Source organism: Montipora capricornis, chromosome 4 (genome assembly GCF_036669925.1).
Source record: "Montipora capricornis isolate CH-2021 chromosome 4, ASM3666992v2, whole genome shotgun sequence".
Classification (NCBI taxonomy): Eukaryota; Metazoa; Cnidaria; class Anthozoa; order Scleractinia; family Acroporidae; genus Montipora; species Montipora capricornis.
Window position 1 is genome coordinate 54,641,000 of NC_090886.1, and position 15,000 is coordinate 54,655,999.

The 15,000-nt window shown below is 38.9% G+C and overlaps 2 protein-coding genes across 5 annotated transcripts in view; one reads left to right on the forward strand and one right to left on the reverse strand.

The window, feature by feature from the left end:
* LOC138047528 (GTP-binding nuclear protein Ran) overlaps positions 1-3,881 on the reverse strand; it is a 9,055-nt gene extending 5,174 nt beyond the window's left edge. Inside the window, exons 1-2 of the mRNA XM_068894418.1 lie at positions 3,493-3,881; positions 3,307-3,391 (exon numbers count right to left, since the gene is read on the reverse strand). Of these exons, the coding sequence (XP_068750519.1) occupies positions 3,307-3,391; positions 3,493-3,534 (127 nt within the window). The 5' untranslated portion in view covers positions 3,535-3,881. The remainder of the gene's footprint in view (positions 1-3,306; positions 3,392-3,492) is intronic.
* A 7,266-nt stretch (positions 3,882-11,147) lies between these two features.
* The window catches only part of LOC138047527 (syntaxin-1A-like), a 26,567-nt gene continuing 22,714 nt past the window's right edge, over positions 11,148-15,000 (forward strand). For 2 of the 4 annotated variants that reach the window (XM_068894415.1, XM_068894416.1), the window contains exons 1-3: positions 11,148-11,267; positions 11,466-11,558; positions 11,668-11,767. In XM_068894415.1, the coding sequence (XP_068750516.1) occupies positions 11,235-11,267; positions 11,466-11,558; positions 11,668-11,767 (226 nt within the window). In that variant the 5' untranslated portion in view covers positions 11,148-11,234. Of the gene's footprint in view, positions 11,304-11,465; positions 11,559-11,667; positions 11,768-15,000 lie in introns of all 4 variants that reach the window. The other 2 variants (XM_068894413.1, XM_068894414.1) reach the window with 1 other exon arrangement.

Consider the following 15,000-nt stretch of genomic DNA (forward strand, 5'->3'; position numbering starts at 1 on the left):
TTTCATGGAGTAAGCCGCACAGAATTAAAGGCCTTCATAGCAATTAACATCATAATGGGCATTGATTAGCTCCCAAATTTAGCTTATATTGGTCAACCGATGAACAAGTTTTTTTGTCCAAAAATAAATTGGTAATTGAAGGAATTTTCGCCTATGACATACCTTGGAACATCAGTATCTTCAACTAATAAATCAAATTGATCGTGCATTTATATTCCGCAAATGCAAGAATACCTCCAGCGATTTTTGCTGTGATGTCGCTGCGATTTTCGCTGCGATGTTTTTCTTGCGTTGGGTAAGTTATCTTTCAGTGAAAGTTTTCGAAGTGCCAAGAGCACTTTTCTACACGATTTGACCATGGTTTGTTCTGTCATGAAACATGATAGTGATCAATTAACAAAATTAATCTTGCAGTTTTGTGTATTTTGACAAGCAGAAAACTTGTGGTGAAATTTTGTTTCAGCAGCAGCATTTGTGCATAACTTTTGCACTTATACCTGCAAGAAGACAAAGCAATTGGAATAAAGTTTGAACAATTTTTATCCATTGAATGGTTCAGGGTTTTCAAATTTAGCCGGCGCCCAGCGCAAGTCACCGGCTACTTCAAGCATTTGCGTCGGGTACTTTTCGTATTCCAAATTTTACTAACTACACAATTTTGTTTCACCAAATCATAATCTGATTTTTTCGAGGAAATAAATGAATGCGGACTGATGAACAGTGCGGCTATTACATATACCTTTTGATCTTCGAAGCGAGAGCTTTTTTTAGCGGGAAAGTCTGCTCGTGTTCACGGACTCTCATTTGAACGTGCATGTATCGGCGCAGCAGCAGATTTGTTCTCGCGTGAAAGTTGCAACATGAAGCGGAGGCAGCAAACGATGTTGTCTTTTCTGTCAAGTGCGGAGAAGTCTCGAAGAGAAATAGGTAACAATAATTTTAGGAATAAGAGTTAACAATTATTACGTGTTGTTGCAGTTCACTGTTCTGAAAGTGACGATAAAACAATCTGCCGAGGCTGAAATGACCACAGTATCTGTAGCGGCATCCGCGTGTTGAATGAGAAGGCAGTCTTTCTCGTGAAATGTTACTCATTATGGTCTTGACTGCACCAAATGTATTTTCAAGAAAAGACTGAAAGAAGTCATAACAAAAAAAGCCTTCAACAGCGCAAGTGTTTTGAAATTCAGACAAAGGAAACTGCGAATTGCAGCGAATCGAAGTAGAAAGGAAACAAGACCGCTGACGTTGTTATGATAATACTTCATGTATGTAAAAGGAAATATATCAACGGAAGCCGCTTTATGGCAATATTTCGTTATTGCGTTGATTCATCTGCAGGCTGCTGTCATCACGATGAGATAGTGCTCCGGCTACTGTACAATTTCCTCCTGCTACTTTTTTTCAATTTGAAAACCCTGATGGTTAGACTTAACTGTAACTCGCACAAGGCATATTTTGACATAATATATATATTTCAAGCCCTTTGTTTAGTTAGCGATCAAAAACTTTCTTGATTGCTTAACGCACACTGCTTCGAAAAATAGTGTTTTCAATCACTTTTTAGCAACATTTTTACATCATGTGGAAGTTCACTGTTTCTTCTTCAAGGTGAACTTAATTCTAGAATTCAGTATCTTGTGTACATTTACTGTGCACATGGTTTTATATTTTTAACGCAATTGGACAATTAAGACTTCAAGATGAATGTAAGCAATTCCAGTTGAAATGAAAAAGGATTTGTCCAACTCTAAATGTTGAAGATACTCACAAGCACAAATATGAAATAGACATTGGAAATTTTCGTTTTCCAAAGGCGGAAAGCTCTTAAAGGCATTTATGTTTCTTCAAATAAAATGCGATCGTTCAACGGCTTAGTAACCTGTCGCAATACCTCATGTTTGCGTGCAAGCATCGTCACTCGCATTGCCTGAAAATGCTGGTTGCTAATGATTGTTTTTCATTCTTTATACAAACCTGGCTGATTTAAATGCTTTTGCAAACTTCATATTGTTTGGTTTAGGAGTTTTGTTTTGTTTTTCATGTGAGAAATTATAAGTCAAGGACCAATTAAACCTTGCACATTTCGCATCATTTTTGAAGTTATTTTCAAAGATTGACTCCTGCTTCTGTGATGTTGTGCTTATCCTCTAAAGCCCTTTATCCTTGAACAACGAAACAGGTTAGTTTGAGGTTTACATGTTCGATTTTCTGAGAACTTTTTTGAAACTCAAGGACAAAATGCCCACATATACAACAACTGCTGAACCACAAAACTAGTAAGCGCTTGAGGCCCTGAATTTTTTGTGAATCCACAGTTCCATAAATCGAAGAATACAAGATTAGTATCCCATGAACATTTAACAAAGAAATTGCTTTTTTTGCCATCAAAAATGGGGGGTCGGCTTATACACGGGTAAATATGGTAAATCACAGACACTGAGGACAGGAGGCGTCTGTACACAGGCTAGGCCACCAACAGCTTAAGTCAAATGCCCAACCCAGAGAACTCAACAAATGATATGGAGCAATTGCAAAATACCCCGCAACACCTTACCACTATTGTTTCCCCCTGTAGAACGCGTCGGAATACAACAGAGCTTATTCTTATTCAATGAAATGCAAATAAGTTGCAGGGTATTCTGCAATTTAGCTGCAAATATTTTGCATTCGATTTAATCTGTCACTCATGCCCAGCCTCCCCCTAACCAAGCTAACCAGCTTAACTTTGATAAAGTGAGCAACAAATAATTTGCAAGATATAGCTTCAAGATATTATTTGATGTCATCAAAAAATAACTAACTCATCTGTGTGAAACATTACCCCCAAATCACATAATTAAATAATCATAATTAAATTAATCAACCTACAAAGTACAGACAAACAGCTACAACTACGTAAATGATGATTAGCAGACGTGTACTGCTGTACAATCACAGTTACTAAAACAGGAACCAGCCAAAAATCACCTACAACTACCAACAAAGCCAGCCAAAACGACCCAAAACCATCCACAATACCCCTAAATACGACCGGTTTGTGTGATGTTTGCGTACATGGCCTCTGTGTGATGTTGCGTGACTGTCACGTTGGTTTTGGGTGGTTTTGGGTGGTTTTCGCTGGTTCCATGTTTTAGTAACTTACTACGGCTGTACAATACTTCTATTTGCTTAATCAATGGAGGATTCAGCAATTTTTGACATAAAGTGGTTACTTTTGAAAAAAACGTGGCATGCTTATTTTTAACACGAAAGATTTAATAGCACACAAGTACCAAGCTAGGACTTGAAGATTACTTTACTAACCCACATATTTCTTCTCAAATTCTCCAGTCAAATGGCGTTTCACGAACGTTGTCTTCCCAGTACCACCATCACCAACAAGAACAAGCTAAAGAGCAAATGCATTGTCGTTAGTAACATCATGGCAAGTCTTCGAAGATCAGAAAAGTCTAATATACAATAATTGTAAGAAAAATCCACAAGGCTCACTTTGAATATTGCTACTGGCTCTGGTTGGGTGCCTTGCGACATTCTTTAAAGAAAATATGTTTGACTGGACAGCTTAATCTCTTTTCACTATATTTTCCGTCAAATAGCCTCTGTTAACACAAGATGTGTACAGATGAACGCGATGAGATGGTGAACTTTGAAGCGATCGTAATGTCCAAATCCAAATACAGCTCAACCGGTCATAACCAGTCGGGTTTGAAGTCGGCGGGAACAAAAGGGTTGCCCGGATGTAAAATAGGCATGCAATGCGCATGGCTCTTGTCTGTGATCGTTATCATTTTACCGAGGCGTATCATTCGTCCCCAGAGGCCGCGATTCCTTCGGTAAGCACCGAGAATAACGACCTCTGGCGACCTCTGGCTGATTCCGAAATACGCGCATTCTCTGTGGGAGTCTATTTTGACAACCGTTGACAGCTACTAATTGTTTCAAAAATAAGACACAAACAGCAGTGATAAACATATTGAACTTGTTCATTTTGATTATGACTTGACGTTTCGTATTATGACTTGACGATTATGATTATGACTTGACGAAACGTCAAGTCATAATCAAAATGAACAAGTTCAATATGTTTATCACTGCTGTTTGTGTCTTATTTTTGATCAAACTACGATGGCCCAAGAACAAAAGTAATTGTTTCAAATTTCTGAGATTGCGCAGACGAGCCGGAAGTCCGTGATTCGCGGACTTCAGTAGGGTTACTAAAGTGTATCATAATAGTGTGTAATTATATGTAAGCCTTAAATTGTTATATATAAAGGTAAAGGCCTATGAATATCCATGTATACCCATGTATATCCGGATATTACCCATGTACAGCCATGTACAGCCTTGTATATCATGGCTGTACATGGATATACATGGGTATGCATGGATATACATGGCTGTTCGTGGCATTACATGGTCATACATGGATATACATTGCTTTACGTGGATATACATAGGCATACATGGATATACGTGGGTATACATGAATATATTTGGCTATAGATGGCTGTATATGCTGATTTATTGGTTGATATGATAATTTATGCGCTTTATGATACACTTTCATAACCCTACTTAAGGTACATACCAGGTCGTTATTCTCGGTGCTGACCGAAAGAATCGCGGCCTCTGGGGACAAGAATGCGGGGCGCTGGGGTCTATTAAACCGAAAAAACGCACAAAAAAGTGATCCAAACCTCCAACAAATCTCGATGAAAACTGCAGATGAAATCATCAAAACAAAATATCTACACTTATCCTAAAATAGATTAGATAAAATGGCTACAGGAGCATCATTTTGTGGTTCATGACAATGGTTAATTTATATGGGAGATAATTTATTTACCAGCAATAATTCTGAGTTATCAATGTAATGACAACTAAAGTTAGAGCATATGTAGAATTAGATCGGACGTGAAACATGATATTCGAAACCGGTAGGAAAGGGGGCTTCGACGGGTGAGCCCCCCACGAGCTGCGAAGGTTCACTTTTTTGTGACCAACGATTTAAAAAATGTAAATTGATAAACAAATATATATATATAGTATATTTCTGTTCTGATTCACTGTTTGTGTAAGAGGCTTGAGCTTGGCACACTGAAAGATCAAGATGATCAGCACTGCTGATCATCATGGTTTGCGGCAGTAAACCCAGTGAATAATACGGATTGTAAACTTTATTTCTATTTTTGTTCGTTTAAAATAGTGACATAATTCTCTAAAGCTGTAAAATACACACGTAAAGTAGTCTGTGCGCTGAAAAAAACCATTCCGGTGAAGTTTAAAAGTTTGAGTTATATCCACGTTTTTAAGTTCACTTTTGGCTGCCTGTTTTCATATCATATTGCCTTCAAAACGCATGAAATGCAGTCTCAGACAACCTAATTTTCAAGATTTCCCGGGGTAGCATGCCCCCTGATCCCCCTAGAGGCTGTTTCCTCCGGCGCTCGTTTGTCCGTCACCTCGTTGGATCGCACCCTCACGTTAAAAACCTTGCCTACGGGCCTGAATGATTCGTGATATTAAAATCCTGCAGAAGTGTAAGGTATACTGAGGCACTCGTGATTACTGAGTGTCACCGAGTCTCAACAAAAGCCTCGGAAACTGAAATGCTAGGTTTTCCTGATTTTCTTTTGCTTTCTTATGCGTCAAAACGGCTATTTAAAAAACTTTGCCCCTGCAGAAGCGGACCAATTTCTCAAAATGGCAGCGGGAGGAGGAGATATCAAAGACTTGGAATTGAACTCAGTGTTGAAGAATCTCGGAAAGCGAACAATGGAAGGTAAAATAGTAAAAGATCACAACGAACACATCTCGAGTTATTTTTTTAAGCACCTCTCTGAAACATGGAACCAAAAGTATGAAAACAACATCATGTTCAAACCATATGGAAGCGCCGCGGAAGATTTAAAATGCGTAGAGCCCAGAGATATCGGAGATTTGGATTTAATGATCTCCCCGAATGCAGAAGAGATGATAATCCATGACGAGCTGATAGAATATTCAACAGAAAATCCACTACATGTAAGAATAAAAGGAGCGTTCCATCCTGTGTTGCAGTCGTGCCTTGTGCAAGGTACAAATTACCTAGCCACCTCAGCCCTTAAGAATTTCCATCCTGTAATTTTTGGCGACTATTTGCCTCACTTGGCAAATTATGTCAAAAGAGCACTTCGAGTAGCATCCCGTGAAGGAATCGACAATTGCACATGGGAACTGACGAACAGCACCAGCAGCCCAGCCGTGACCCTTAACTTTGCAAGATCGGGTGGATCCTTGGCCGAACATTTAGAGAGGCAGAAAGACCCGAAAAATCTGGATAATCTGGATTTCGGTGAATAGGAGTGGATCGCAGAATACCTATGCAATGTTAGAGGAATTGATTATGCAAGGGAGCACGCTAAAGTCCTGGAAGATTACTTTCAGTATGCCAATGAACTACAACTTTCCCTGAAAAGATGTGGACTCAGTGGTGAGCCTCGAGTATTTCCCAATGTTGTCCAGGAGATGGTGTTTAGCGACCGAGCTGAAGCAATGAAAGCTCGATATCGCGATGTAGATAGAAAAACTCAAAAAGAACAGCAACGCACAAGACTTCATCCAGTAGTGTTTCAAACTAATCAAGAGGCACGTGATCTTGGCAAATTTGAAAGTGAAAAAAACGAAGCAAATTGTTCTTATTCAGTGTTAAGTGGTGATAATGGAAACACAAATTCTGCTGCAAGCGTATTATGCTTGTCAACCCAACCGACAATGAGGAATTTGTCAGAAGCAAGGCACGATCAGCTCATGGTCCAAGAGAACATCCTTCCACGTGAACAACCAAATGAAAACAAAAGTGGTTGCAGCGAAAGATGTAACAGATGGGAGGAGTTGAAAACATTTGGAAAGCCTGGACGGAAATGTGAGACTGTAAGCGCTGGTGGAAGCTCCGAAAGAAAAGAAGAAGAAAGAGAGTGGGAAGGAAAAATTCATGAACGATGGTTTAAGCACCTTTTTAAAAACGAGACCGACGCAAAAATCGATGATCCTCGGTCAGGAAATGAATCCAAGGACACAAACAATTCACAGTTGCAAGACATTGAGGGCGGGTTTGACTTTGTTCCTGCTTTAAGATCATTAGGATGGCCAAAGGTATCGCAAGATTGGATCACAAGAACGCGCAAATGGCCATCACCTTGCGTTGTCAACGAGATTATACAGGAAGGGTTCCATTTGGTTGTAAAGCCCCCAAGGAAAGGTGGAAACCCTGACTGTGACTTCAGAATATCATTTTCTCACGCAGAATTCCTGTTAAGCAAAGAGATGAATGACGTCCAGTGCGAATTGTATCGCTGCCTGAAGAAATACCATCGAGTATATCTGTCCACTGACCCGAAAGGTATGGTAACATTTCACTTGAAGAACGTCCTGTTGCAAACTATTGAAGAAACAGGTTCCGTGATATGGACGGACAACAACAGATCTAAATGCATGATGAAGTTATTTCGAAACCTTCACGAAGCCCTTAAGAAGAAAAATTTGCCACATTTCTTTGTAAAATCATTCAACCTGTTTGGCGTAGATTACATTGAAAGGTCTTCGATTCTCGAGATCTTGTCAGATAAAGTTGAGCAGATAATTGCAAATCCGACGCAATTTGGAAAAGAGCTCCTACAAAGACAAAAAAATGCAGCTATAGTTTCAAAGAAGGCTGACTGCATTGCCGCAACCACAAGTACTAAGCCGATGTCTTCGACCAAAACGAGGCAAGAATTAGAGCAAGAAGCTCATTCTAACCGGAAGTTGCAGACGACCAACCAAGGAAGCATCATTCCACCTTCAAGTCTTCGTTATCATGACTTGAAAGATCTTTTCTTTGCTACAGTTAAAGAATTGATCGTTTTTGCTTTTGACGACTCCGAAAGTAACATCAAAGCTCTTGTTCCCTTGGAAAGGTCCTTAGTAGAAGAGCTTAGAGAAATCACACAAAGGCATAACCTGCCCAGAGAGGTTCTCCCTATGATGTTTGAAGATGAATGCTGGGAGATGGCTTATGGCAAAATCTGGATCAGCTCTGAACCAAACATGAAACTCAGAATACTTGATGGTATCCAAGGTGTTATTAAAACTTGGAAGTACATCTTGGAGCAACCAGACTTTGGAATAGGAAATGAAGAAGCCATATTTCGAAGAATGGTTGATCCTGCCTCTAAAAATCCCTTTGATTTGAACCACGTTTTGCCTGCTGGGGCAGGGACACTTTACCTTAATAGATTTGTCAACAGTGTTAAGGCCAGGCGATCTTACACAAAAGTCATGGATGAAATTCCGTTAGATTGATATTAATAATTATTGATTAATTGTGTGACCAATCAATACCTTAGAGTTGCGTAGTTTTCCTACAACTACTATGCGAGGATAACAGTGGTGTAGGGGGAGACGGGCAAAATTCACAAGAGGCACCGAAGACCAAGACTTATTTATGTGTCTCGAAAGTTATCGGGAAAACAAACTGTACAAGTTCATTCAATGATCGCACTTTTTTGTGACAAAATATTTGCACTTTTTACCCTTACATAAAAACCCCTTCCATTGCACTGTCATTTTTTGTTAGTGCACGAGTGTTTTTCTAGCTTGGAATAGAACTGGAGGTTAAGTTTTGATTAACAGACCTTTAAAAGTGGATTTTCCCCAGAGACTTTCCGAAAAAATATTTTCTAAAAAAAGATTATCGTGTACTGAGGGGAGCAGGCTGGCACAGTGGTTAGAGCACTCGCCTTCCACCAATGTGGCCCGGGATCGATTCGTGGATGATTCTACTCCATATGTGCAGTGGGTTGAGTTTGTTGGTTCTGTTCTCTGCACCGAGAGGTTTTTTCCAGGGCACTCCGATTTTCCCCTCTCCTCAAAAACTAACATTTGCAGGCGTAGCTCAGTTGGCTAGTGTGCGGCTTTCAGAGCAAGGGGTCCCCAGTTCGATCCTCTGTGACTTCAACGTCTGTTTCGACTTTCCTCTGATCCGTGTAGCTATAGCTTTAAATGCCCTTAAAACGGAGCACTGACAGAGCAAGGGTGGTAAAGGGCGCACCAAGGGCTTCCATTAATATCAGCCTCGTAGCTGAATGAACTACCGACGTTAAATAGAGTGTCTTTACTTTACTACACTAGAGGTTTTTCTTTAGTGATTTGTCTTCAAAACGTTCGGTATTTTGGAACACTATTAACTCACTGAGGTGAGTCATCTTGTACTTTTATTACGTCAGTTACCAACTGAATCATCTTGCCAAATGGGTCCTGAGTGTGTAAGAAGATAAGCAACAACAACAACTTACAGTATTGTACTCTTACCTAACATACAAAGTAATGTTGTTGTTGTGTAAGAAGATAAAGGGATAACCCTGTTTTTCCCTGGGGATTTAGGTCCTCGGGAGAGGGACTGATTTGAAAAGACATAAGTTTTTGGTTACTGCGCTCGTTCTCTAGCCTCTGGCTGTAATACATACAAAGTGGACAGTGTTTCCTAATATGGACGGACCTCAGAAACTGGTGATTAACATTTATATATTTTCTAAAGCTAATAAAATGCTTGGGGGTTACAACTGACGAATTTCGCTCGCTCCTGCAACTAATCCGACTGCGGGAATTTTTATTAACTGCTGGTTGCGCATCATCCCTCGGGTCCCTCCCTGGCGGACTCCCGGCTTTTTGATAAACGCAACCTATCAACCTCAAAATAGCTGATAAAACCGCTTAAAGGAATATCACATGACTAAAAGGAGGTAGTCAACATGACGAAAGTCAGCTAATGCAGTCGAGCGCAGTTTGGTTCGCCATTTCATGTTCTTGAACTTTTTATAAACAATCAAACCAAGGAACTTGAGAATGTTTCCTTCATCAGAAATGGTTTCCACATCATCAGTGACGGATATGAGGACACCTCTTGTTCGGTTCATTTCCACTTTGAGCAGCCAAACAAGCAGACAGTTTCAACAGTCGCCTGTCTATATAATTCACAGAGTAATTACTTTATGTATCCCTTATTACAGAGTATTGTTAATTATTATATATAAATATATATATTTTTGTTATACTCCGAATTTTCCCTTTTATTCTGTAGACCTAAAAAAAAACCCTTGTATGCCCCCATATACCCTTGAATACCCTTGCATTCCTCCATTTCCCTTTTATACCATGCCATAGAAAATGTAGCCAATCGGAATGCAGGAAAGCAGTTGTATATTCGTCAGTATTCCACTGAACCTTCCCATCAATCAGTGTAATCCAATGGTATCACATCCAACCTTCCCATTGTGCCTTGCTGGTCACTGTATTTTCTATAGCATGGAATAAAATTATTATACAACCCTTATTCGTGGTATACCATGGAATGTCCCTCTCTTCACTTGCATTTTCTTGGTATACACACAAGCTTTTTACCAAGAAAATACTAATGACTCGTGGGATATTCCACGGTATACCACTCAAAAGTGTTGCATAACTAGTATCTACCCTATATACCTTTGAATATCCTTACATACCTCCATATACCCTTGTATACCACAATATACCTCTATCTTTCGGATATTGCATTTCTAGCGTTTTGATTAGTTCAATCAATCTCGGTTATTAGCTCATACCATATGTCTTATGATCTAATACGGAAATGCTTAGCGTCAAGTGTTGTCAAGCTGGAAACTGATTGTCTTTAATTTCCAAGTGTCCAAGCATTCAGAATAGGACATTTCATGATTTGCATGATGACGCCATATGACTACAAGTACCAGAATCCTTCAGGTTTCGCTTGTCTCGTGTTAATTAGAGCTATTGTTATTTTTACCCCACTGGGAATACAAAATTTAAATATGAAAAGAAAAACAAACTGAATTGTGGTAGTTGTAGTATTGCCTATTTTAATACGGTAATAGGCCATCCGGGTAGGCCATTTTCGAAAATACAATAATACTCTTTGTTTGTCCCTCCAAATTTTGCATAAGCATTGTTTCCAGTTTCTCTTGGGATTTACAAACCAAAAACAATGCTTGTGAAAAATGTGGAGGGACAAAAAAAGGCTTTTATGGTATTTTCGAGAACGGCCTATCGTATACGGTACAATATACGTTCTCATACATCACAAATCTAGCTATTGCTAGTAGTAGACCGCTGACCAAGAGAGCTGCATTCAAGGTTGGGAGGTGGTTGAAGTTTTTCGTGGTGAAGTCTGATACAGTTTCTGATTTACTGTTATCAGGATGAAGGACCGACTGGAGGCTCTCAAACATTCAGTGAGTAGAAATTCGTTTACCAAGGCATTCGATTATGTGAGATTTCTATATTTTCATTCCGTAGTTAGTTTGCTCAAGTACAACAACCTTTCGTGCACCGTCAGTGTTTGTGCAGTTGTGGTTTGGAACGATCGTGACAGATCTAGAAGCAAAACTGGAAACTGACAATTTCTTTATCGAAACTTTATGATCATGTAGGCAAATTTTGACGACGATGAAACACAAGATTTCGACGAACCCTCAACTGTTATTGATGTGGAAAACACTTTCATGGATAACTTCTTTCAGCATGTAAGTTCCGTATTGTTCAACATTCCTTACAATTTCAGTAAATTTAAAGTTTCGCGCAATTTGTGTCAATGTGGAAATTTTTGCCTATTTTGCCGATTGATTCCGTGAGGTTGCCACAATAAGAGGGAATATTGACAAAATAGCTCAAGATGTGGAGCAAGTCAAAAAAATGCACAGTCAAATGCTGTCCGCCGCAGTTCCAGACCAGGGTAAGACAATTGATAACAAAATAATATCTTACCTATTTAGCTAGAAGCTCAATAAATGGTGAGCTTAATAATTTTAATTATTCACCCCGAGGAGGATTCAATTAAGCCTAATCGCATTGTTTTGTTTTTTCAGTCTTTATATTACATCAGAGTTCTTAAATTTCACAGCAATATTAACATACACAACATTTAAGTAGAGTTGAATATTAATTAAATGGTGTTGAGAATTTTGAATTTTCAGGAAATCATATCATGTGTTAATTTAAACTGAAACAGTACACTTCATCCTTTTGCTTGAGGACAAATTACAGTAAAGGGTCTGCATTTATGCATTGTATATAGTTATCCAAATACACCTGTGTAAATGAGAAAAACTTCGAGATGATGAAATTAAATGAATTTTAGAAAACATAGGCTTGTGATGAGGAAATTAAGTATTAGTAATAAAAATGTTGAAAATTGTTAGAGATTTTATTTGAAATTGCCACTAACAGAACGTAAAAGAAAACTTTGTGGATAATCTGTTTGTAAAAGAGACTGTAACTAAACCTTATAATAAGAAGAATATTATTATTATAGGTGAATTATTCACCTAGAGTTATTAATTCAAGGTGATTGCTTACATATATTAATTCTCACTTTGAATATTTTGTTTATTTTTCTTTGTATGGCAAAATAAATATTATAAGTAAATAAATTAATCAATAATGCATTCAAAAAATAATTTTCAGGCAGAGAAATGTTCATTTTAAAGCTGCTTGGTTGTAAATGCTACCAAAGTTCTTACTTTTCGAGAATGAACAACTCAACTCTAAGGAACACAAATTATCAAACCTTTGCCTCTTAAGAGTTAGGGTTACACTGTCTAAGATACACTCAGTCAGACACTTTACTCTAGCTTATGCCTGGTGATTTTACTCTTCAGTGAGGAAACCATAATTTTTGGTACCATTTATCGCTTAACTGATCTATTCCAATTCAACTGAGTAGGAGAAAGAAGATATCGAAACTCTGGCTTTGGGTGGCCGCTTTATTGCTTTGTCATTAATGGAAAGCATTCAATCAGCTACTTAAGGCCAGAACTCTCAGGTCAAAGTTAACTAAAGAGGAAAGGATGATGGAATCCTTTCCAGAGTTTAGAGCCATGATACGAAGGAAAGACTTATCAGAAGAATGTGATGGATGTGGAACAAATTGTTACCGTAGTTATTCGGTTATAAGGCGCACGTTTTTTTCAAGAAAAATCTGTTTTTGGGCAGCAAGTTAGTGCTAAAATTGGGGTGCGTCTTATAGCCAAGTATTTTCGCGCAACAAAATCTTAAGATCACAATTTGAGAAGAACTTGCAGTTTAAACGACACAAGAAAAGGACACTAGTTGTCAATCAAAAAAAAGAATAGTGCTTTTAGAGACCTTTAGAACACTAAATGACTTCAAGAGAAAAGCAAACAAACAGAAATTTGCATACATGCTTAAAAGCACGTGCTCAGTAACGTGATACCCATGACAACAATACAATCGTTCGAACCTTGTTTTGAATTCCGAGAATCGTGTTTGTCGCTCCCATGAAAAGTTTCTTCTCTGAACAAACAGTGTGGAGGTAAAACATACCTTCTTTGTTCATCCAGCCTTTCTTGTGCACTGAAGTTTGCATCCTTGGTGGCGTGTTGATATTCAGGTGTTGAACACCTTTGAATATGACTTTCGGTGGGAGTTTTTCGCCGTTCGCTTTCGCTTGAAGTCTGAACTCTGACTATTTATTAAGTCGGAAGGTTCAAATAAAAGTGTATGCGTTGTATGTTTATCATTTCAGGTGTCAACTTTTAGCTTTTGTTTTTACGTATATCATTAAATGCGCAACTTTTTTACTTTGCTTACGTTAACAAAAAGAGTTCGTATGCCAATTGTGTAAGGATATATTGTTCTCAAATTCATCACATCCTTTTGACAACTCTCAATTTTTTGGTGCGTCTTGTAACCGAGTATTTTCGCATAATTTTCAGTTTGAGAACTTAGCTTGATTAAATTACCAAGTTTGAGGTGCGTCTCATAACCGAATGTGCCTTATAACCGAATAACCACGGTATCTCGGTAATTGTGAAGAAGAGCTCCCCAAAAAACCTGTTGGCCGACTGTCGGTCGACTGTTGGCCAACAGACTACCAACAGGTTACCAACAGGCTACCGACAGCTACCTGACAGCAAACCGACAGAAAGCTTATGAAATACGTAGCGGATATATAACCAACGGGACAATCAATGCACTAAGCTTTTAAGGTGATTTAATCCAAACCTCAGAAATCCAAGAAGAAAGCCAATCAATCGTGTTGCTAATTCCGCTGAACTTTACAAACAAATCGCCCAATAGTGCCTCGCGCCAAGTTTACAAAAGTCAATGACCAACAATAAAAAATGATATACGTCAAAACAAAATAAAAACATGAGTTTAAGAAATACATTCAAAAAATCTTACGACTTAATCTCCGGAATAATTCGAGAGGGATTGGGACTTAGTTTTACATTTCCAATATGGCGGACAGAAGTAAAAGCTGCAGTTGCGCAAGTGTTCTGGTTATTTTCCCCTTCCATGACGCTAGTCTTGAGCAGTGATTAACACAACTAAAAGGGAAAGACTATTCTTATCATTGTATCAGCGAAAAAAAGAGAAAAAACAGCAGTGTACCAACATGTTACCGACATGTTACTGATATGTTACCGACACATCACCAACTGTTGGCCGTCTGTTGGCCGACTGTCGGCCGACTGGTAGTCTGTGTTTGTGGCAAAATCTATCGGCCGTCTGTCGGCCGACTGTTGGCCAACAGTCGGCCAACAGACGACCGACAGTCGGCCAACAGACGGCCAACAGACGACCGACAGTCGGCCAACAGACGGCCAACAGTTGGCCAACAGTCGGCCAACAGACGGCCGACAGTCGGCCGACTGTCGGCCATCTGTCGGCCATCTGTTGGCCAACTGCCTGGTTTTTTGGGGAGCTCTTCTTCACACTTACCGTTATCTCTGTACTAATAATAGTGTTTAACTGAATAAGTTTTTTTTAGTTGATTGGAGGATTACACTGTAAATATTTTAATTTAGTATATGCTACACAAGTGAATAGTGTTCTCTGCATGCACTGATTGGCTCACTCTAACCTCGTTCTTTTCACCTCCCATTAGCTGGCATGCAAATTTTGAAATCTCGAACCACATTTTTCATAAATAAGGTACATGTT